We start from the raw sequence: 25,443 nt of genomic DNA on the forward strand, positions 1-25,443 counted from the left end.
TGTGACACCACGTACCCGAGCACACGAGGGTTGGACTCTCCCGCGTGTAGCCGTGCGCGGCTTAGCCGTGTCCGGGGAAAAGGGGATCCTGGGGGTCGAGCCAATGCCGGGTGTTTGGACCTTTATGGCCCCTCGGTGGCGGCAACACACCCCTTTGGCCTCAGCTTCACGTAGACGGCACCCCCAGACTGACCCACCCGGGGGAAATCGGCAGTCACCTTTTCCTGTCTTCTCCCTCTAAACGCTTTTTCTTTACCCTCTTCTTTCATACCTGTCCTGTCTTCTTGTATCTTCTGTTCACTTCAATTTTTCGTAGGTGGCAAGGGTTAACCTTGTGTGACTAACCTACCTTGGTTATGTCGTATTAGGTTATAGTTGAGGTGTACAGCTGGCGTGGGCAGGACTTGCTTGCGAGTTCCTGTCCCGTCCCCTCGTTGGGCTCCATGGTGGGCGGCTGGCACCATGACCGAACTTTAAACGCACTTTATGGCTCCACCTCTCCCAGAAAATGATCGCACTCCAAAAAGAGTACGGACCGAGGACATAACTTCCCAATGCTTCTAAAAAACAAACAAACATTTTCCCAGGTATCATGTTATACATAGTGAAGATCCAGATCAACCAGCTCGAAAAATGTCCCCATTCATAGTATCAAAATCTCTGACTCACACTCTGGGCCTTGGCTACAAGGTGACGAAGCTAGCCAGTGGCGACCTACTCCTCCAAATCCGAGACAAAGCACAATACTCGAAACTACCAACCTTAGTGTCCTTTGGAGACGTCCGGGTAACCGTAACTACTCACCGCTCACTAAACACAGTCTAAGGAGTAATATCTGAGCACGATTTCCTGAACCTTTCTGAAGAAGAGATGTTGGATGGTCTAAAAGACCAGAATGTCACCGAAGTCCATCGTATCAAAATCCGAAAAGACAACAAGGAAATACCTACAAAACACATAATCCTGACCTTTGCCTCCAGCCATCTCTCCGAATCCATAGAAGTAGGCTATCTTAGAATAACTGTAAGACCATACATTCCAAACCCGAGGCGATGTTTCAAATGTCAAAGATTCGGCCATGGCTCTCAGAGCTGTCGTGGCCGCCAAACATGTGTCAAATGTTCATCAAATGCTTATGAATCCGCGGACTGTACCGCTGCACCACTGTGCGCGAACTGTGAAGGGGATCACCCCGCGTACTCGAGATCATGTCCGACCTGGAAGAAAGAGAAAGAGAAAAAAAAACGATAAAGGCCAAGGAAAACATAACTTATCAAGAGGCACGAAAATGACACTCCTCAACATTTCAATTCAAAGCAAAAACAAATTTCGCTGATGTGGTGCGCAGGGGCGGCGCACCAGGCCACCACCCAGGCAAAGCCTGAGGCAGGGCCACTCCCGCCCCCGGCAGACGCAGCGAAGGCTGCTCTGCCACCTCTGAACAAAGGCGCGCCGGCCTCTCAGTCGGCCGCCCGCAAGGCTTCCCCCAGTCGAGAGAAGCCCACTAACCGTACACCCGCGGGTTCACCGCGGAAGTCCAGAGCCTCTAGTGAGGCAATGGACATAACACAAAACCCGCCTCTGCTGCAGCAGAAGCACAGCTCCCTGGAGCGGAAAAAAAAAGAAAAAACCCCAGTATTGGCACCCCGAAAACCAGCATCCTAATTTTAACTACACTCATCAAACATGTCGTTCCTTATACAGTGGAACTGCCGAGGACTAATAAATAACTACAGTGACATAAAAGAACTGTTAAACACACTGTCCCCAGTGGCTTTATGCTTACAGGAGACCAACCTAGGTCCTAAACAAAAAAACATTTTAAACAAGTACAATGTCTTTCGGTCTGACCGAGAACACGCAAGTAGACTGTCTGGAGGTGTTGCTACTGTAATTAAGACTGGTATTGCAACCCAAGAAATCAAACTTAAAACCAAATACGAAGCTGTTGCTGTCACTGTCATCCATTTTAAGACGATCACAATATGCAGTATATATCTTTAGCCACACCTAACAGTAACACTTAATGATTTAGAAACCCTTTTAGAACAACTACCAGAGCCGTACCTGCTTGTTGGTGATTTCAACGCCCACTCCAGTTTTTGGGGAAGTGCACACACTGACGCGAGAGGCCGTATTTTAGAAGATTTTATTTTAAGTAATAATGTTTGCCTCCTAAACACCGGCAAAAGTACATACTGCTCTCTGAGCACGGGAAAAATGAGTTACATAGATTTGTCTTTTAGTTCACCCTCTGTTTTTAGCGATTTTAAATGGGATGTCATCGACAACCCATACGGCAGCGATCACCTGCCTGTATTAATCAGCCTAACCTCTCCACCACAAGTCATCCCAACAAAACCACGACGGTGGAAGTTACATTTAGCCGACTGGGCACTTTTTAAAGAAAGGGCCAGCTTAGATAAAATAGTTTCAGATGATTTAAGCATAGACGAACTGAATCAAGCTATCACCAACTGTATTTTAACCGCTGCACGCCTGGCAATTTCTCAGTCTTCAGGAGTAGTAAAAGAGAATCGCAAAATTTGGTACACAGGAAAATGCCGAGACGCAAAAAGGAGACAAAACAAAGCCTGGGGAATTTTTCGTAGGTACCCAACGCAGGAAAATTTCATCAAGTTCAAAAATTTCAGAGCAAAAGCCTGGTATATCCGCCGTAATGCAGAAAAAACTTCATGGCAAGGTTACGTGTCCTCAATAAATAGCACAATTACGTCAAAACAAATGTGGGAGATGGTAAAAAAGATCAATGGCAGCTACTCCCCATTCACGGTTCCATTTCTCTCTGACCCTGGTACACAGACAAGTATAGAAGAACAGGCAGATATTCTGGGTGAATATTTTTCTGCGGTCTCCAGTTTATCTCACTATTCAGAATCATTCCTGAAATACAAAAACACAGCTGAAAGACAAAGACTGCCGACAAGTGGCGGTACAAATGAACCCTATAATAACTTACAGTTCAGGAAATAGAGTGCTGTCCGCTGGTAAGCAAACTTCACCTGGCCCAGACGAAATTCATTATCATATGCTAGCTCATCTCTCTGAACTGGCTGTGGAAGCACTTTTAAATTTTTTTAACAAAGTTTGGGTATCGGGGAAACTTCCCGAAGCCGGGAAGATGGCCATTATTGTTCCTTTATTAAAACCCGGAAAACCATTCACCCTTCCTAGCAGCTATAGGGCCCATAGCTCTGACTAGCTGTCTAGCAAAGTCTTTTGAAAGTCTATTGAATATCAGATTAACATTTGTGTTAGAAGACCGGGAGCTCCTAGATGTCCATCAATCCGGTTTTAAGAAGGCTTGCTCCACCACCGACCACCTTGTCCATCTTGAAAACACTGTTCGTGAAGCTTTTATACACAAGCAACACTGTCTATCTGTCTTCTTCGATTTAGAGAGGGCATATGATACAACGTGGAGGTTTGGGATCATTCAGGACCTGGCTGAACTAGGCATCCGCGGCAGGATGTTGAACTGCTTGAAGGACTTCTTGTCTAACCGTGCATTTCGTGTCCGCCTTGTCTCAACCCTTTCAAGGAATTTTATTCAGGCAAATGGAGTACCTCAGGGATGTATTTTGAGCACAACACTCTTCATTGTAAAAATGAATTCTATCAGGAAAATAATTCCAAGATCCGTTATGTATTCTCTCTATGTAGATGATCTCCAGATAGCTTGCACATCCTCGAACATATCAACATGCGAACGACAAATACAGCTAACAATAAACAAACTAGCAACATGGGCAGACAGAAATGGTTTCCGTTTTTCCCCACAGAAGTCGGTGGCCATTCTTTTCTCACTCAGACGAGGCATACAAATAGATCCCACCCTACACCTGAACGAAATAAATCTACCCGTAAAAAATGAACATAAATTTCTAGGTGTAACATTTGACAGGAAGCTCACCTTCCTGCCTCACATAAATGCTTTGAAAAAGAAAGCTTCTCAGTCCCTGAACATAATCAAAGTGCTGTCAAGAAAACACTGGGGAGCCGATAGGACTTGTCTCTTACAAATTTACCGCTCTGTAGTACGCTCTACCCTGGATTATGGATGTATAGTGTATGGGTCAGCAAGACCATCGTACCTGAAACGGCTAGATCCAGTACATAATACAGGTTTGCGTCTCTCCACTGGTGCATACAGGACATCACCCATAAGCAGTCTCCATGTAGAAACCAATGAGCCATCACTTACAGATAGAAGAGCCATGCTCACATGCTCGTACATTCTAAAGATCCGTTCACTTCCTAAACACCTATGTTACCGCATAGCCACAAAGTGCCCATCAAGAACACTGTTTAACAACAAACCACAAGCTATTAGGCCACTCCTCCTACGTTTTGAAGAGATATGCCAAAACCTCGACATGCTGGACATATTGCCAAACATTGCCCAAAGGCGAGGTCCACTGCCACCATGGTACAATTTTCCTGAAATCTGTTATTTCACTCTAACACACTTCCGTAAAAAACAAATTCAGCAACAACATATAATACAAGAATTCCTCACGCTTGAAGAAAAGTACAGTAATTTTGCAGCTTTTTACACAGACGGTTCAAAAACAGATGCTTATGTAGGAAGCGCAGCTGTACAGGGGAATTGGAATAAAATAGTAAGACTTCCACAGTGTGCTTCCATCTTCATTGCGGAAAGTTATGCCATCTGTGTAGCCATAGAAAAAATAGTAAATGAGAGACTCGCCAACAGTGTTATTTACACAGACTCACTGAGTGTACTCAGGGCCTTCATTCTAGAAATGCAATGGCTCCTCTGCTTGGAGACCTCATACACAGCATTACAGCAGCCACAGCTCAAGGCCAAAACATCAGGCTCTGCTGGGTACCAAGTCACGTCGGCATAAAAGGCAATGAAAGAGCGGATTTGTGTGCTGCTCAAGCTTACGGCAAGCAAATTAAGAATGTAAATATGCCCTATAGAGATTGCATGAACTTACTGCATAGTAATGCAAGGAAAAAATGGCAGTCCACTTGGAACAGCGAAGTGAATAACAAGCTACAATTAATCAAACCAGTTCTAGGTGAATGGAAGTCATGCGTGCACCAGAAGTGTTTCAAGGAAGTCATTATCTGCCGTCTCTGTATAGGTCACACACACATTACACACAACTTTTTGCTGAAGAAAGAAGACAAACCAATCTGCACTTGCGGAGATGAACTTACAATCAATCACATTTTAATTTCATGTTGTAATCTGGAAAAGCTACGGAAAAAGTGCTTTTCCCCGTTTTATAACCAATGCATCCCTTTTCACCCAGCACTGCTCTTGAGTGATGATGCAATAGTGGATATGTCTAGCATTTTTAGATTTTTAACAGAAGCTGGTTTTCTTAAAAGTATGTAAATCATCACGCAGTACTTCACCTCATACACCACAGCCATTTCTCATTCCTGAGAAAAAGGCTGAGGACTTTATTTGATTGGTTAGGAGCCTTGAGATCCTTGCTCTGGCAAGGATGGCCGCTGAGGTTACCCGACCTCCTTTAAAAGTTTTTATCAGTACCAATTATTCCTACCTTTTCTTACTCCATCATGAGGTAACTCTAACTATTTAAGCACACAACACCACCGACGATTATTTATATTTTTATAAAATTACACTGAAAATTCTATATCTCGAGCTTGGCGCATGATGTCCTTAGTTGCCTATGTGCCATAAAACACAACACAACACACCACCTGGCTGAGGACGACTCCCAGCCCTCTTGTCATTAGCATCGCACTGCATGATAAATTCCTTTGAAAAATCGGGGGTCAGAAGCACTGATCCTGAGCTCAGAACCTCTTTCAGGTGCCGAAACGCGCTTTCTTTGGCCTCATTCCATTGAATTTTTTCGGGCTCTCCCTTTCGGAGGGTGTCTGTCGTCTGTCAGGGGGCTTGTTACCTGCGAGAAATTTGGAACGTACCGCTGGTAATATTCCATGACCCGCAGAAAGGCTCTGACATCCATCTTAGTTCGCGGTTCAGGAAAGTTATTGATAGGCCCTATCTTTAGTTCGGAGGGCCGCCGCATTCGTTGTTCTACAACATGCCCTAGGTAGGTAACTTGCGAACACCCGAAGTTGCACTTTTCGGCCTTTACCGTGAGACCCGCATCTCGTAGACGTACCAGCACCTTCCTTAAGTGCTCCATGTGATCGTTCCAGCTGTTAGAAAAGATGGCCACATCATCTAAGTAGGGGATCGCGTAATCTCGTAGGTCTTTCAAAACAATATTCCATCAGCTTGGAAAAGCTAAACGGTGCGTTCTTAAGCCCGAAACTTAACATTAGTGGTCGAAATGTGCCAAGCGGGGAAGTGAATGCTGCATAGCGACTTGAGCTTTCTGACATGGGCACCTGCCAGTACCCCCTAACCAAGTCGATTGTTCAGATGTATTGGGCCCTGCCCACCTGTTCAACTCGTTCTTCTATGTTAGGTATAGGGTAAAGTTGGTCCCTTCTAATCGCATCCAATTTCCTATAGTCCACACATGGACGCGGCTCTTTCCCGCTTGCCTCTATGAGAGTCATCGGGGAAGTGTAATCACTGTCTGCTGGCTCAATGATTCCCAACTCAAGCATTTGTTTGATCTCTACTTCCATTATTTCTCGCTGACGAGGTGAGACCCGGTACTATTTGGATCGGACAGGCTCGTCTGATGTCAACTCAATCTCATGAGTAATGAGCATCGTTCTTCCCAGCCGGCTACTGAAGCATTGGCGAAATTCCTCAAAGAGTTTCCGGAGGTCGCTTACTTGATCGGCCTCGAGAGCCAGTCGGTTTACAGACAGATTCAGGTTGTCCTTTACGGAGCGCTCCACATTTGTTCCTGTCGCTAAAGCTGTAAGTTCGACCGCTACTTCTTCAGACGCGTTTACCACCATGTTCACAACCTCCTCCCTTCCACAATAAGGTTTCATTAAATTGCAGTGGTAAATAATTCCTTTATTCCTCCTTCCCGGAATTTTTTAGGTGCAGTTAGTCTCCGATATCTTCTGGGTAACCTTTACGGGTCCGTCCCACTGTACGTCAAGTTTTTTTTTTTAACGCGACAGCGTTAAGGAGCTCGTGTCGCAGAAAATCTGGTGTCGTCGGCGTCGTCGGCGTTGGCCGTGAGCGATAAATCCCAGCAGGCACTTCATGAATAAAAAACAACTTGCAAGATGGGTTGGGTGGGAATCGAACCAGGGTCTCCGGAGTGTGAGACGGAGGCGCTACCACTCAGCCACGAGCTCGATGCTTCAAACCGGTACAAAAGCGTCTCTAGTGAATGCGGTGTTGCCTTAGAAACGAGCTGTTTCTAGGACTCAGGCGTCCGTCGCTTGCTCAGGCGCACATTTCGTTGCCGCGCCGAACGCGGCGCTGCTCGACGCTCACCGCGTCCGATGCGGGGCGCGTAGTCGCAGCGCCGTAGCCTAGGTTTTTTTTGCACCAGTGCTTGCGGGACACTTAAGCGATCCAGCAATTTTAAAACGTAACTGACCACTGTCTGGCTTTAACCTGTTCCTTCCCACATTTCTCTTAACATTCAACATTCTGAGGGGTAACGGATCCTCCAACCGTACACCAGCTCGGAAGGAGAGCAACCGTTCTCAACGCGAACAGGGTTGCGGGCAAACAGTCCTCCCAGTCTGCTTTGTGTTCATGGCACAATGCACGTAACAATCTCTTAAGCACCAAGTACATCTTCTCAACGATGTTTGATTGTGGATGGTACCCGGAGTTGTGTATCAGCCGTACACCATACCTTTCTACGAACGTCGTGGTTAAAGCACTTGTAAGTACCATCCCCTGGTCAACCTGAATCTCTGCAGGAAAACTGATTCATAGTGTCGACTATCTCGGTCGAGCTCAGTTTCTTCAAAGAAATCGCTTCAGGAAACTTTGTCGTGGGACAGAACATGATCAAAAGGTACTTGCACCCTGATCAATCACCAGCTGACGGAATGGCTCCGTGATTAAGTGAACCAACTTTAAAGGTGCTTTGCGTTTATCTCCCAGCTTCCAAACTCGCTGACACGCGTCACAGGACTTTACATAATTTTCCAAATCCTTAAAGCATCCTGGCCAGTAATATTCTAACAAGAGCTTCTCCCTCGCTTTGTTGATTCCTAGATGGCCCGACCAGCCATTTCCGTGACACAAAGTCAGGAGATCCGCCCGATACCTCTCCGGAACGATTAACTGATCGAGAATACGGCCCCTACGATCTCGGTAGTGTCTATACAGCAGTCCTCCCATTTTGTGGATGGTAACGTTGTGCCTTGCTATGTCCTCTTTCGCGTTGTAGTGTAAACGTGTCAGAGTCTGGTCCCTCTGTTGCTTCGCGCTGAGAGACTCCCTGTCCACCTGGAGAAGCCTGTCAAAGCCTCCAGAGGCAGGTGAATGTACAGAGCTGCTCTCTCTTTCTGTTACTTCCACTGACGACCTTTCTTCACTACACGAGTTTTCTACGGGGATCATTTTAATTGGCACCTCTGCTGTCGCATTGTTTTCTTTTTCCTCCAATGTCCGAGGTTCTACTAGGGAATGCGCTTCCTCGTGTTCCGTCACCGCTGCGCTGGGGTCCTCGGTCAGCTGAGCGGTGATTTGGGCGTGCTCGCGAGCAGGTTAATGCGTGCACCCTTCCTTCTCCGAACTCCTGGCCACACTCCCGTAACAAACACTCCGTATGGTTTGAAAAGAGATACGGGTAGTCCATTGGCAGCGCCTTCGAAACGCCTGCCTTTGTCTCTAGTTCTCCGAAAGCACCGGAAATTGTCACTCGTGATATTGCGAGACACACGCTGTGTTCCTCTAGCACTGACTTGATCCATGTTACCTTCCCTGTATAGTCCTCGGCATTTACAAAAGAAGGGGTGAACTATGTCCATGGTTGCTCCACTGTCCCTTAATACCTTGCAGGTTTTTCTGCTAATCCGTAGCTCCTGGAGGTATGGACGGAGAAGCTCCAAGCTTTCGTTGCTTCCGCCCACGTAGGAAAGCATTACCGGCTTTCTTTTAATGCAATCCGAGGCATAGTGACCTAGGCCCTGGTGATGATAACATCGGACCGGTCGCCTCTTCTCAAACTCTCGAGTATCAACCTTCTTTGTCCTGTTCCCGGAGGGCTGCTAGCTCCTTTATCATTGTTCCCTTCCTGAGTTTTTTTCATCGACTCAGCCCTCTCGGTAGCTTTTACCTGTGTCTGTGTTTTGTGGTGGATATGCCTTCTCGTATTATCCCTTCCATTTAAACGCTCGTCGTCATTAGCGAGTTTTCGTCGCATCATGTACTCATCAGCTAGCCGAGCCGCCTTATCTACCGTGTCAATGGCATCTCTATCCTGCACCCAAAACCTCACTGACTGTGAAATGCTGTGGTAGAATTGTTCTAGACAAATACAGTCTATAGTTTTGTCTCTACTTTCGTAAACTTCAGCACCCTTAAGCCAATGAACAAGGCTTGTTTTCAAACCGTACGCAAACTCTAAGTAGCCCTCGTCGCTCTTTTTGCTCGCTTCTCTGGATCGCTGCCTAAATGCTTCCGGGGAAATTGGGTAGCTCCTCAACAGTGCTGCCTTTACTTTCTCGTAGCCTTCCGCGTCATTCGCCATTAATCTTGTGACTATGTTCGCTGCCTCACAAGGCGACAAAGTAACCAACCGCTGTGACCAGGTGCCCTGAGCGAAATTACACCTTTCACAAGTTCTCTCGAAATGAACCAAGAATAAGGCAATGTCCTCTCCAACCTCGTACGGTTTCATCCACTGGTCCATCCGACATGGCTCGACCTCGCTTGATCTGCTATAGTTGTCCTCTTCACTGCCCGCTGCTGGACGCAATTTCTGAAGTTCAACCTGTAGCTCTGCCATCTCTTTCGGGCTTTTCCCGTTCTTGCTTACGCTCGCTGTTACGTTCTTGACGCTCACGCTCCCGTGTTTCTTGTATCACTTCCCCAAGCAATCTTAATGCTTTCATCATCATTGCCACTATCTTGAATTGCCTTTTGGAGCTTTTGATCGTGTGCCACACACTTTACTCATTGACAGATTAAGAGATGCCGGGCTTTCTGAGAGATTGATATTGTGGTTGCAGGCTTATCTGAGTAATCGCTCACAGTTTGTGGAGTGTGCGGGTGTTAGGTCTACTGGTCTGCCGGTATTGTCTGGGGTTCCACAAGGTTCAGTGCTTGGTCCTCTATTGTTTTTAATTTATATAAACGACATTGCTTCTAACATCGATAATTCTGTTACAATAAAATTGTTCGCTGATGACTGCGTGATGTATAGTGTTGTCAATAGCTCCTCTTGCCAAACACTACTGAACAATAGCCTCTGTACACTCGCGGAATGGTGCGAACGAAACGGTATGCAAATAAATTTTGATAAAACAGTTGCCATGACAATAACCACAAAGAAAAAGCCACTGTCTCATATGTACTACATTGCTAATAAAGCTATTCAATCGGTAACGTCTGTCAAATATCTAGGACTAACTATCACAAGCAACTTAAAATGGGACAAACATTTGAAGAACGTTTGTACAACAGGGTTCAATAAACTTTGCTTTTTGTGCCGGAAACTAAAAGACTCGCCGTCAAGTGTTAAACTCGAGGCATACAGCACTTTGGTTCGACCAGTCCTTGAGTACGCTTCCGCAGTATGGGACCCATACTACGTTAAGGATATCGCACAAGTAGAATGAATTCAGCGCCTCGCTGCCCGATTTATTGTATCTGACTACCGGTCTTCTTCATCTGTTACTGACATGTTGCAGCGACTGAATCTGGAACCCCTCCGTGTCTGCCGAGAGATTGTGAGACTAAAAACGCTTCATTTGATATATCAGAACAAAATCGGTCTCCCACGCAAAACTTATCTTTCCCGCTCACAACACAGGTCTTCTAGAATTAATCACTCGAGTGTTATCCGCCCGTACTTTGCGAGGACAAAAATGTTTCAGAAGTCTTTTTTTCCACTCACAATTGAAGAGTGGAATTGTCTGCCAGCGTCTGTTGTTGATTGTGCAAATGTAGATTCCGGTGTGAAATCTTTGTCATTGCATTTGATGTACCCTCTCCTGCTAGGGCAGCATTGCTGCCTGCAGTATTTTGAAATAAATAAACAAATAAATAAATAAATTGCCGCTATCTTGAATTGCCTTTTGGATAGCTGGCTTTTTCATCTTTTCGTCCGCCTCAACTCCCAACTCGTCGCACAATAACAACAAGTCTGACCTCATCAACCTTCTAAGATCCATGGCGGCTGCCTCGACTGGTGCTTAGTACTGTTTTCCTTAATAATTTGTCCAAAAACAAAATATGCAAAAATTCCCGATTCTTAGAACCATCAAAATAAACACGCAAAATTTGAAGTCTGGCGAATCAAAAGGAAAAGACCACGCACTCACTCACGGGTGCAGCACCACGCCATCTGGTTCATCAGTTTGCTGTTCCCGGTTTCTCGGGACTCCCTGGGTTGAAGGCTCTTTCTTCTTTGCTGTTCCCAGTTCCTCAGGACTTCTTTGGACGAAGGTTCATCCTTACCGCTGCCACCAGTTATTAGATCTTGCCGTTGAGTGCGGGAGTTGGCCAATGTTGAGGAGAATTTTGAGAACTGAAGGTTTATTTACATTATTTATAGTAATAACACAAACTAATGAACAGTCATAAAGTCATCGACGTCCGGCAGCAAATTGGACGCTGCGACCCGTGGCAAGAACGAAAAAAAAAAAAAAAGCTCTTCCCCCTGTCTCTCTCTTTTCACCCCTTCGGTCTCTTGGGGCCGCATCATTTTTGGCCAATCGTCGAGCCAGCTCAGGTGTCATTTTCCTCCAATGGTAGGCGCCTGTGCAAGTGCCGTCACCTTTGGCCAATGGGGATGCTCCAAGGGCTCCATTGTCTGAGGGTTGACTTGCCTCCAGCATCGCCTCCCCGCCTGGAAGCGTTCAGTTGGAGGAGATGGTTTGTTCTCGAACGACCTTCCAGAGCCGCAAAACAGCTTTGCTCAGGACCAAGATCAACTACCTGGAGCCATGCCAGCCTCCCGTTGCACTTTCGGGAAGAGTCAAGCAGGGTGGGAGGCAATAGCTCGACGTGCGGCGCATGAGGTGGGGGTCACCATCCTGTCTGATGGGTCCGGTAGCGTGATAGACGCACCCCGGTGCACCATAATTCGAATGCAACGGCGATTGGGTGTGGTCGGGGAAGGTGAGTGATGTCAGGAAAAGGGTCCGTATCCAACAAAACGTTTTGTCTGGGATTTCTGGTTAATCGCCGAGCTGCTTACTCGCCTCATAAAAGCTAACGTGAAGTTTGTATGACAGCAGCCACAAGAAGACTCAGTCCGGGAACTTCAGCGACATCTGCAGTCACCGCCAATACTTGGGCATTTTCATGAGATACCGACACTGAGGTTCACACAGTAGCAAGTAGCGTAGGGCTTGGCGCTGTGTTGGTCCAAACAAAGGGCGGCTTGAATGAGTCATCGCATACACCAGCAGGTCCCTGTCGAAGGCTGAATGCAATTATTCGACGACCGAAAAGTAGTGCCTCGCCGTCGTCTGGGCACACACAAAATTTCGACCCTACTTTGTATGGCAAGGCATTCAAGGTTGTCGTTGACCACCATGCTTTGTACTGGCTCGTCAACCTGAAGGACCCGTCAGGTCACCTCGCTCGCTGGAGCTTACGCCTACTGGAGTTTGACGTGACAGTAGTCTATAAGTCAGGGAGAAAACATTTTGACGCTGACTGCCTGTCAAGAGCTGACAACGGTTTTCTTGGGCTGATAAGTGCCAGTAACTTCGCGCACAACCAACGCGCCAATCCCGACCTGCGCCGTTTCATTGACTTCTTAGCCCGCAACACCGATTCACCACCCAGGACATACAGGTGTGCCATCTCGTCGCTGTGCTAAGGAATGGCGTACTTTGGAAGAACGTCACACCAAATAGTTTGATATACCTCCTAGTCGTGCCAGACAATCTGCAGCATGAGATTTTAGAAGCGTCCCACGACAAGCCAACTGCAAGACATCTACTATTCGCTCATAGTTTACTAAGAATTCTGGAAAAATACTACTTGTCACGTCTCAATGTCGATGTTGCTCACTATATAAGGACTGCTGTGACTGTCAGCGCCGTAAGACCCCACCTGCTAGGCCGGCTGGCCTCCTGCAGCCTATTGCCCTACCGACGAAGCCCTTTCAACAATTCAGGAGGGACCTGCTCGGTCCGTTCCCGACGTCGACTTGCGCGAACAAGTGGATAGTAGTAGCGACGGACCACCTGACGCACTACGCTGAAAGAAAGGCATTACCCTCAGGAAGTGCACTCGAGCTCGCAAGATTCTTTGTGAGGAACATCGTTCTCCGGCATGGTGCACCCAAGGTTCTCATTACCGACAGGGGAACAGCGTTGACTGCTGAGCTCATGGAGCAGTTTCTGCGTTTCAGCTACACATGGCATCGCTGAACAACTGCCTACCACTGACAGGGGAACAGCCTGACGGAACGTTTAAAGGGCCCCTCACCAGGTCCCATAGCAAATTTTGGTTATATGCTAGAAGTTGTTACGTGTCCTCTAGGGAGCGTTCTGCCGCAAAAAGTTTTCAAATCTGCCCAGATATAAATATTTCAGTGCCGCGAACCCATGGTTTCAGGAGGCGAGCTCCACTGCATAGAGAGACTCTCCACTTGCCCCCTCTAGCCTCCGCAAGTGAAATTCCTTCCCTGCGTTCTCCTATACCGGACATAAAGGATTGCGTGATGCATACATCACGGGCCCTGCCTTCGTTTTTTCCCCTTGCTTTTTTTTTTTTTTCGGTGCTATGCTTTTCCGCCGACAGCGTCGCGCGCAAGCTAGTGTCTCATTCGCGCAGCGCACGATTTTGCGCGCTGTGCACATGGAAACATGACAAGCAGTATAATTCAGTGCTACATGAATACATGAATACATGATCACAGACACAAGCGTATTGCAGAGCATGATCACGGTAGAAAATGGCATAGTTTGGGTACCTGCACACGACAATAGGAACAAGCAGACAAAGTGGAAGTACATCTCTTGCTTCGGTGCGAAGTAAAACAAAAAACACGCAGACATTCCATTTGTGTTTTATTATTTCTCTAAACTTCAATTTGTCGATTCAAGCAACAGATTGCACAGATAAAAGATGATGTCTTGAATAATTCTCGAAGTCACATGTCACCACGAGCGATGTCACACTGCGGGCTCGACTATATTGGCGCAGGGGCACGACAATGTCACCGTGCGGCTCGGATCGCGGCGGCCGTGAGGAAAAAAAAAAAAAACGGTGTTTTCATTGAAATTTAAGATCTTTCCGCGGCATGGTAGTGATGTACTATTTTGCAGACACGATCGTTATCGCGCAATGTATGCTCTGCGCTCATCAGCTCAAAATGGCCAGACCTGATCAGGGGCCCTTTAAACAAAACATTTCCCGATATGCTCGCCATGTACGTTGACGTCGAGCACAAGACATGGGACGAAGTTCTCCCCTACGCCACGTTTGCGTATAATACGGCGCAGCAAGATACAACGCATATGACTAATTTCAAACTTGTTTATGGCAGAGAAGCCATTACTACGCTATACGCCATGCTACCGCACGTCGACGACAAGAGCATCAATGAAGATGTTACCGGCTTTCTACAACGTGCCAATGAAACCTGTCAACTTGCCGGAATGCTCATCAAGCGGCAGCAACACACCGATGCCCGACATTACAATTTGCAACTACGGGAACAAGACTTCGCGCCTAGTGATTGTGTGATGGTGTGGACAGCGATTCGCCGTCGGGGTCTCAGTGAGAAGTTCCTCCGTTGCTACTTTGGTCCCTATAAGATCACACGGCACCTTGGGCCGCTCACATGCGAAGTTGTTCCGGGTGGGGTTGCGCAAGCTCAACGACGCTGAGCGCGCCCCGAAGTCGTCCATGACCTGCGCATGAAGTTTTTTAGCGTTAGGGGACTTGCAGACAATCTTTTGTTTTGTATTTCTTTTTTTTTGTTACTTGCTCGTGAGTTTCATGTTTTCTTTGCAGCCTCAGGAGGATGCCTTTGCATAGGGGAGCACTGCCACATGCGCTTATTTCTGTTGGTGCCCGTTTCTTTCCGCAGCACAGTTTCCAACTCGTTTCAATGTGTCATGTTGATAGCATGTTGGAGAAGTGTTTGATAAATGCATTGCGAGGCGTTCATGCGCTAGTACGTTTGGCGTCGCTGTTATAAAAACTGGGCGGGCGAGAGTGCTGGCATTCTTTTCTGCCGACCACTGGCACGGGTCGGAAAGCTTCGGCAGGTGCTGAAGCGTCAAAAGCGTTGGTTGGGAACAGGGCGAAGCGTGACGACGTGCAGTGATTTTGTCAACTGCTGATGCTAGAAGTTCGCCGATGCGAGGCGGAGCTTCACCGGCATGCACAAATGAGAGGCTGCGACGGTCGCCGGCGTCAACCAATCGGAGGCTGCGAAGCCTTCGGCTGCTGTGCCTATGATGACCACCCATGCGAAGTAAAGCCCCTTAAACTTCGTAAAGTAGCGACACTCTCCTCCTCCGCCTTCATTCCTCCTCGTTTCTCCTCTTTTTCACGCTCCATCCTCGAACGTGGTGCCGCCTACACCGCTTGAGCGTAGCAGATGACCTTTCATAGAGTGAATGCACGCATGGCAAGGTGGTGTGCTTTAAGCGTTTGCGTTGGCTTTCTAGCTCCTAGTAACTTTGTGTACAGCATAACGGAGTAAACGAGTAGCTAAACGAGTAGCTTAGTGTACAGCTAAACGGACCGTTGTGCAAATTCGGTGACTAGTTTTTTTTTTTCTATTTTGGTAGCTATTCTTTAATAAGGTATCTGAACGAGCACTGACGCTGTGCCATGAGAACTCCGAATGTATTGCGTGCGCTAAAATTAAGTACGCAACATTTGTCAAGTGCGTAACGCAAGATCTCGTTGCAAATGGTTGTAAATAGCACATGTACGATTGAATGCCAACATCCTGACCTCCAGCAAGCCCTCGTAGCCTAAATAATCTACGCCGTCCTTACCGTGTGAGTTTGCAGTGCGTATCAGCTATGACGTACAAAGGACAACAGAGGGCACGAACGTACGCTGCTCTGAAAGTTTAAAAATGTATTACAAGCTACAGAGCTGCCAACGTGCATGCTTGCCAATCTTCTAAGCACGTGCAGCCTCAGAGGTGGGCGCTTGACGTAATAGTTCTGTGGAAACCCGCAAGGTGGAGAGAATTAATTAATAAAGGGAAAATCAGACATCTACCCATTCGTAGCAATTGCTACAAAGGAAACCCATACTTGTGCTATTATGTTTCTCGTGCCTCAAAGTCGACAAAAATATGTGCGGTCGATCATCGAGTTGGGGCTCTACGTATATAGAAAATGAAATCGTTTTCTTTAACATTAATTTGCCAAGAGGGAATGTGGGAACTGTGACGGACCTGTATGCCCCGTAACATCCGGAGTTCCCCAAGGCTCCACACTAGGTCCCCTGCTTTTCCTAATTTATATTGAATCCCTTCCTGATTCCATTCACTCACATATTAGACTCTGTGCTGATTGTGTATTGTATAGGCAAATAGCTAAACCTTCTGATGCAGTCACTCTTCAGTGAGATCTGGATAACATCTCCACTTGGTATCACACCTTGTCTATGAAGCTAAATATTGGTAAGCGCAAAGAAATGAGAATTCATAGGCCTAACCAGTCTTCCTGCACCTACTTCCTGAATAACTCTCCCTTCTGTCGCCTTTGATTAAAAGTATCTTGGCATATACATTACTGCCAACTTATCCTGGAAAATGCATGTTCAACATATCACTAATGCTAACCGATCACTTGGTTATCTTCGCCTTAATTTTTCCTTGGCTCCTGTGTCCCTAAAACTACTTCTGTATAAGACTTTTGTGCACCAGAAAGTAGAGTATAGGATCCCCACACCAAATCACTCATACAAGTCCTCGAATCCATTCAAAATCGCTCTGTTCGTGTTATACTTTTTAATTATTCTCGTTCAGCCAGTGTATCGCTTCAGAAGAAAATATTAGATCTTTCTGACCTTTCCTTATGCCGTCGTATTTCTCGTTTATGCCTCTTTCACAAAATATATTTCACCAGTAAAACTCTAAAGCAATCACTTTCTATTTCTCCCACTTACTTCTCATCCCACATGGACCATCGGTTCAAACCTGGCGTGCCAAGCTGCAGGACTAATTTTTGTTTTGATTCATTTGTTCCGAAGACCAGCGTGTACTGGAACCAGCTTCCCGCCTCCGTTGTGTCAATCACAGTACCCGAAGCCTTCATGTCTGCTGTATATGATCATCTTTATTAATCTGCCTTCCACACATGTATTCCTACCCATTACCCACTCCTCTATAATGCCTAACGGCCCTAGAGCAAATAAATGAAATGAAATGAAATGCCCCTTGTCAAGTCCGAATCACACGGAAAAGGATAACAAAGGGAAGCAGGGAGAGTAGGAGATAGTTAAAGGGTGATTATGGCCGGCGACTCAAACAAGGTGCCCAGAAGCAATTGTGGATAGGGTGAAAGGCGATAAAAGAGTGACGGTAGGAACATTTCCAGGGCGGGCATTGGGCGCTGTCATGGAGTGAGAAAAAGCAAAGCTCGCGATAAATTTCTACGAACGCAACCTTGTTGTAGTAGCAGATGGGCTAAATGGTGTCCTAACAGAAAAGGGACAGGACTAGACCAGTGCTTGGCGAAGGGGGTAGATGACTTGAGCAAGCTGTCCCCTCAGCTGCAGATCGGGGTGTACGGTGCCAGAGGTGCCTGTTCATGACAGTAACATACAAAGAGCTGCAGTGACTGCTAAGGAGGCTATATGGACAATGAGCCGAGAGAAAGGTTTCGAGGTTGTACAAGTAAACAGGGAAATGAGAAGGTGTGGTGGCTTTCAACGAGACGGGATCCACTTCAATCATAGGCTTGGACGAGAAGTGGGCTGGCGACTTGCTGGTCGTGCGGTTGCTTTTTTGGAGGGCGCACAGGCGCTCAAAAGGCCAGTGTAGGTAGTAATGAAGAAGGTCCCCCAGGGGAACCTCAGAATAGCATCGCTGTCAATAACAGAAGAAGTAGGAAAACAAGAGAGCTCGCCATGCAATAGGCTACATAAACATGCAGGGCGGCAGAATTAAGGAAAAGTGGGTAGAGATTGAGGAGCAGTTAAGTACAGAACAAATTGGGGTATATGCGGTTACAGAAATGCACCTTAGAGACTGATTGATTGATTGATTGAGAATTACGTTTGGGAAGGGTGCAACAAAACTGAATCGGACAGAAAGGGAGTGGGAGTCAGAATGCTCTCAATCAGGGAGCCACATGGAAAAGAGTAAATTGAAAATGTCAAGAGCATCTTTGGTTATCCTATACCATTGTACAGGATAACCAAAGATGCTCTTGACATTTTTAAAACTTGGCTGGGCATAACATATTTGGGGACTGGAAATAATTGCAGAGAGAAAAATCAAGAGTTAGTGAAATGCCTAACTGCTGATATTAAGGGTTTCGGGAATGATGCCGAAATTATCCCATTAGGTGACATGAATGCTCACATATAGGATCTAGATGGCTATACCGACAACAACGGGGAGCCAATGCTACATCCTTGTGGGCAACATAATCTTGTTATCATGAATACAGGGCCAAAATGTGATTGGCAGACCACGTGTGATGTGAGAAATTGGAAATCGACCATTGATTACTGTCTGATAACAGAGAGAATTCGTGATATAAGTGTCACAATCCACCCGGGTTCGTGGACGAGGGGGCACTCGAGGCACCCTCCATCAGGGAGACGCTCCCTAGCGGGGTGGTGGTGAACGATGACTGATGACGATTAGCTGTGTTCGTTGGTGTTTATTTGATGCGATGATCAATGTTGCCCACCGAGCCTGGCAGGCCAACAAAGATTATGCCCAAGGAGGTGTCACATGCTCGTCACATTAAGCTGAGAGAAATGGCCATTGAAGAGGAAGGGTATAGCAGCATAGAGAGCGACCATAAACGCATCATTTTGAAAGTGGGATATGTAGTTGGGAAAGAGAGCAAGGAGCACAAAATGGCCAGTACAAATTTGAACATTTAACAAATATAGTCACAAGAGTCGAGGAAGAACTTTGCAAATGGCCAAGTAAAGAGTGGGAATATAGTGAGCTTCTAAGTGTAATAATGACAGAAATACGGAAAGAGAAACATGTTTGTTGGAAAGGAAAAAAGAAACCGAAAAGCTGGTGGAACAGGGACATACGAGAAGCGATCGCCGAACGACAGAAAGCATCCCGAGAGCACAGGCAGGCAAAGAAGGCGCAGTTGCCGCAGGTTGAAGTGGCCAGTAAATGGAAATATACCGGGAGAAAAAGTCTATGGTTCAAATACTGGTGCAAGCAAAATTAAGAGGTGAAAGTGAACGTTGGTTGTCAGAAATACGTGAGAAAAAGAAGGCCGCACCTAGAATATTTTGGAACCACATAAAATTATTACGCAGGAAGTCAACAACAATATAACAACATATCCTAGACGAAGATGGAAACAGACTGGAAGGGGAAGTGGCATTAAATTACATCCGAAAAATAACAGCCGAATCTTTCCAAGGCAATTGACGAGGTTGTATTTGAGGAAAAAAGAGCATGAAAGAGAACCTGATAGAAAAGGAGCCTGTGCTGACATTTTAACTGGAAGAAAGCCGAAGAGAAAATTCCTAAGTGCGCAGCCACAGGGTTAGACAAGGTTCCCGTTAGGCTGATTAATGTATTAGGGCCAAAAAGTAGGGAAGCTCTGTTGAAAACAATAGAAAATCTTTAAAAGGTAGACGAATACCAGACAGTAGGCGACATACATGGTAGAATGAATTTAATTTATAAAGGGGGGGGGGAAAGAATGCACTCATATAGACCGTTGACCGTTACATCGGTAATAGTATCCAGGTGCAATTAAATTAAAGCTGCAAGCATGGGCAGAGAATAATGGCATTTTTGGGAGAATTTAAGAATGACTTCAGAATAGGTAGGTGTCTGGGTGATAACTTATTTGTCCTTAACCAGTGTATTGAAATATCCAGAGTGGAATTTAGGTTTGGAATTAAGCGTTAGAAAATCAAGTGTTATGGTATTCAATGAAAACAGTGAACAGACAGTGGCAATACAGCGCCAGGAAATACCTTGAGTAAAAGAGTATAAATACCTTCGCATATGTATAAAGAAAGGCAATAGATATATGGAAACACAGGAAGAAACAACAGTAAAGGGGAATGGAAATGCAGCCATAATGAAACAGAGCTTTATGGTGATACAATAGGTACAAGGTGCTCAGGGGTATGTGGAAAGGTGTAATGGTTCCAGGGCTTACTTTTGGAAATGCGGTTGTTTGCTTGAAATCGGGTACAATCAGGACTCTATGGCAACCAAAAATCAGTGGGACGCCTTGCATTGGGCACTTACGGGAACACTACAAATGGAGCTGTGCCGGGTGATATGGGCTGGACAAGTTTTGAAGTAAGGGAACTTGACAGTGAAATTGATTATGAAGAACAACTGAGGAATATGGAAGAAAGTAACTAGACTGGGAGAGTGTTTAGGTGTTTATAGGAAAAACATTGAAGGACAGCAGAAGAAAAGAACTAGGAAGCTTACTAGCAAGTATACGACCTGTATAGTGAACAACAGGGCAACAAAAATGTTCAGCTTGCTGCGCCAAAGCTAGGGAAACAATGCAGCATGTTTTATTAGAATGTGAAGATATGTGCCCAGCAGTTGGTTTAGTCACCTCTGGCGTCCTTGAAGCCCTTGGGTTCAGCGAGAGCAGGGGGAAAGTAAAGATGTCCGCAGTGAAGATTAGTAAGAGGTGATTGGAAGATTGGTGGAAGAAAAGTAGGGAAACGACAAACAGCAGAGGCGTACAAAAATGAAGTTCACAATAGGGGTTCAGAAAGTTTGGTTATAGAAATTCATCATGTTTATTTTTTTAATTTTATTTTTAACATAGGTAGTACATTAGGCAATATAACAAGAGCTTGGTGGCGCAACCTATCGTCCCATTCCAAAAAGGACGCTCATAGCATCCGTCCATCCATCCTATATCAACCAGCACGGCACTGACAGTTCGGTTTGACCAACCAAGGAGGCTGGCCACTTTCTAATAAACATTTATTAACTCATAACATGCCATAGTGTGCCATTATGAAAATTCATCTCCAACCGCCATGGTGGCAAGTGGTAAGCTGTCACGGGAAGTTGCTGCTGCTATGTATTTGCTTTAGTAATCATCAATGGAGAGAGGGCCTGAGATCACACTCACTGTTGGATGCTTGCATATCCATGGGCAATCGGGTGACAACTACCACGTCGACCCGTGAACAAGAAAGTTTATTTTGCTCTTGCTTTTCTTTCTCAAACTGCCCCACTATACGGACACATTTGCAGTCCCTTGTTTCCAAAAATTGGCCGGTGACTGTGTATGTAGTATAGCCTCCATCATATGATGTTGTTTATGCTTGTTAGTCTTTTTTTCTGTGTTTAAACTTACCTCTATCCTGGCTTCTTTGTTGCCTCCTAAAGAGGCAAACCTTTGTTCACTCAACCCCATTGCTGGCAACAGCACATGCGAGTGGCTTTTAGTTGTTTTGTACAGCATTGTACATTCTGGTATTTCTTCAACAGTCCTGTTAAGACCGCAACGTATGCTAAGCAGTTTCCTCATTTGCATTATCACATCCGTTCTAGTGTTGCCATTGCACAAGAGCCGTATTTTTAGCAGCACTGTCTGGCAGTTTTGTATATTGGTTTCTTAGTGCATGACTGTTGATGCACTCATTCTAGTCATCAATTAACTTTGTGTTTTGCAATTAGGTAATGAGGAAATCTTTGGATGCAGGTCACCCAGCTATCCAATGTGGGCCTGGTGCTGTCTGAGCCGCTGCAGGGCTGTGCCAGCCTCGTCAATCGGCTTGAGCTACGTCACAATGTGGTGCTCGTCGAGCGTGGGTCAGTCTGACATTTGGTTTGTTCTGTATACCATTAAGGAATCCACAGAAAATTTACAACTGAGTCTTTTCAATTAAAAAATTTGCCTAGTTCTCATGAAGGAAAATCTGGAGAACAGGCACCAGAGTGCATTGCACACTAAAATTAGACAAGGTGTTTTTTAGCACTAATTATACAACTGAAATATATTTCCAATGGCACTACACAGACAACAGGTGCAGATGAATATACTGGGCTATTTAAAAAAATATGAATGGACCTTTTTATAACAGGGTTTAACTGATGCGAGTATGCTTTCTTCATGTCTTTTCCTTGGGGTAGGATGGGTAAGTGGCGTTTAGTGTTTGCTAATGAAGTAAACTTGGTTAAATAATTTTTAATTGCTAGGTTTAATGCCCATGTTGCAATATAAATGTTGTAATTGGGCGCTGCAAGGAGCTGGAACATTTTGTGCGATTTTAGAAGAACCATTAATTGTTTAGATGTTCACAGAGGAAAATGTGACTTTTCTTCAAGTCTGAAACTGCGTTGCACACAAAGAACACCGCAAGCACTGCCTGGTCATGCATAGACTGCAATAGCCTGCCAAGGCATCCAATTTGTTGTGTGCTTCTGTTACAAACAATGGTCTGTCGCCAACATGCAAGTTTCACAAGAGATGCAGTGAACCCATTAGCATCAAGAGGCAGACTCTATGTACAGCCTACTTTTGGAAAGTTAGTGGACAAATATTTCGATCGTAGATGGCACTTAAAATTGTGTAAATATCTCTAGCCTCCTTTGGCACGCTGTTGCAATACCGCCATTGCAACATGGGTCCTAAAACTAGTAATTCAGAAGGTAACAAACCAATTTTAGTTAGCTAACAGACTGCAATAGGTACTTCTCATTCTAGCGTTCTCCATACTGAAAGGACAAATAGGGAGGAAAGAAGAGTCTGTTGCTGGGCCTGTTGGTACATACTTTTAGAAACGATGGAACCCAGCCTTTAAGCTGCAAACAATAGGAGAGAAGTAGACAGACACACACTGGGACTAGCAACAAGTTTAAAGAAGTAGACAGACACACACTGGGACTAACAACAAGTTTAATGAAAACAACCACACAGAAGTTCACAAGGCAGCCATAGTGCGCATGCGTCGTACATACCACGTGACTTTCAGCAAAACCCAAAATGACATCTAGTAACCACATTTTTCTAAATAAGCTATCTCTTTCTTTGACAGCGATAATGAGGGTACACTAACACATTGATTGTGACCATGTTTTCGGATATGGTACGCTTCAATCTGTTCTTGTTCATATTGTGTGGTTCCCCTGCCAATAATTTGTGTGACTTCTAGAACAGGAGAACAGCCAAACTCTCGGCAATGAGTAGGCAGGCTTGCCCCTCCTCCTGACGTGACGGCCGTTTCGTGTTCTTTTAAGCTGATGTTAATACATCGCCCCGTCTGGCCTATATAGACGTGACCACACTTCAATGGTATGCGATAAACATTTTTTATGCAAGTTGTGAACTTATGACCGGTACTGCAAGCACTCCTAGGTTTACGATTTTCAATCCTAGCACATAGACTTGACATCTTGCATGGCGCCGAGAACACAAGCCGAACGCCATGCCTTGTGGCAACTTTTTTCACATTGTGGGAAACCTTGTGGATATAGGGCATGACTTCCACTCGCTTACTGTCCCCATTGGCAGTGCTAAGTCTCTGCCTTCTGTTTATTTTTTCAACTTTTTCAGTTTTGTCTCGGCTACTGCTTTGAGAACAGTGTCAGGAAAGCCGGCCACCTGTAGACGCTTAATCTGCTCATGAAAACTTTGCTCCATTGAATGATGGCAGCTTTTACTGAGAGCATTGTTGATGCAAAGGGTGGCTATGCCATGCTTCACTAGCTTAGAGTGCGAAGACTCGAATGGTAGAAGCTGTTTCTGGGTACGAGGTGCATACATCCAGCAGACGTGACCATTGTTAAGGAATGCTAGTTTTAAGTCTAAAAACCTAATTGCATTGTTTGATGCCATAGAGTTTCATATTACTAAGCATATTAAATAAGCAGCAGAAGCGCATAGAGCTTACGTGGGTGGGCGACAGATGGTGCTGCTCAAACAGGAAGCGGAAAACTGGAAATTTATGATAACTGAAAAGGAAGCTCATTACTTTTCGAAGCGAGATTGGGATGCCTTAGAACACGTACCTATGAAGCGAGATATAAGAAGGAAGAAGAAGCATGTGCTTACTGCGATACAGCTAGGGAAACGATGGAGCATGTTTTATTAGAATGTGAAGACATCTGCCTAGCGGTCAATTTAGGCACCACTGGCCTCCTTGGGTTCAGTGAGAGCAGTGGAAAAGTAAAGATGTCCGCAATGAAGATTAGTAAGAGGCGATTGCAAGATTCGTGGAAGAAAAGTAGGGAAACGACAAAAAATGGAGACGTACAAAAGCAAAGCTCGCAATAGGGGGGTCAGAAAATTTGGTTCTGGGAGTTCATAGTGTTTGTTCTGTCTTTTTTTTTTCTTTTTTATCCTAGGTAGGATATTCCATCCATCCATCCAGCAGAAATGAAGTTTCTTTTTTTAGAGCACAATCCAATATGGCCGTTTTTCACTGGCAGCGCTGGTACACACCGTGCTCACCCTGCTGGCTATGCGGCATGCCTCATTGCCTTGGCTGCCGCGTAGCTGGTACATTCTAATTGCCAGGAGACCTAAGAGCCTCTACTGATGCCCATACAAACAAGCCACAAGTGAGTGGCTTTATTGGCAGAAGACAAGCAGTGTACATTCTCGTGCAAGAGCAGAAATAAAATTTGCAAGTCAATATACGATGGAATCGACGCGAGCTCGTAAGCAGCACACCATCGTCGTCATACATGGTGGTCTGGTAATGAGCCACAACCAGCCGCGCAAGCAAACTGGACAGACTGTCCCACCTGTTTGCACCGTCAGTTGCCGTAAAAGATGAGCAACGTGCATTGCGAAGCAGTTGGGTGACGCAGGCGTCTGCTGCCGCAGCCATCACAGCAACATGGACTACCCGGCACTTTAGCGTTAACTCCTTTCCAACCTGCACATTCTTTTTCTCTCGCTAATGTATAGCTTGCACTTGGGGCCCCACTTTGTCTCAATATGGACAAATCGGTTTCATGGGCATCCACTTTGGCAGCCACATTTACGGGCCTTTCAACCCATGTGGCTATCAACTTCATACACGTCGGACCATGTAAGCACGTATGCTGGTCTCCGTTCATGCCTAATCGCGGCCGAAAAAGGCCGTGAGCACAATTCGCCCCCGGCTGCAGCAGGAAAGGACAAACGGGGAGCACGAATCACTGTGCGTGTGCAAATTGCAGGAGCAAATGCTTATCCCGAGAGACTGCTTCCCATTGCTAC

The 25,443-nt window shown here is 45.7% G+C and overlaps 2 protein-coding genes across 3 annotated transcripts in view; one reads left to right on the forward strand and one right to left on the reverse strand.

Moving 5' to 3' along the window:
• Positions 1-25,443, reverse strand: part of LOC139050420 (uncharacterized) — a 516,820-nt gene that overhangs the window by 173,108 nt on the left and 318,269 nt on the right. The window lies entirely within an intron of this gene.
• LOC139054459 (protease-associated domain-containing protein 1) overlaps positions 1-25,443 on the forward strand; it is a 102,810-nt gene that overhangs the window by 45,749 nt on the left and 31,618 nt on the right. For both annotated transcript variants that reach the window (XM_070531454.1, XM_070531455.1), the window contains one exon: positions 21,937-22,046. In XM_070531454.1, coding sequence (XP_070387555.1) covers positions 21,937-22,046 — 110 coding nt within the window. The remainder of the gene's footprint in view (positions 1-21,936; positions 22,047-25,443) is intronic.

The sequence above is a fragment of the Dermacentor albipictus genome, chromosome 1, assembly GCF_038994185.2.
Source record: "Dermacentor albipictus isolate Rhodes 1998 colony chromosome 1, USDA_Dalb.pri_finalv2, whole genome shotgun sequence".
Taxonomy (NCBI): Eukaryota; Metazoa; Arthropoda; class Arachnida; order Ixodida; family Ixodidae; genus Dermacentor; species Dermacentor albipictus.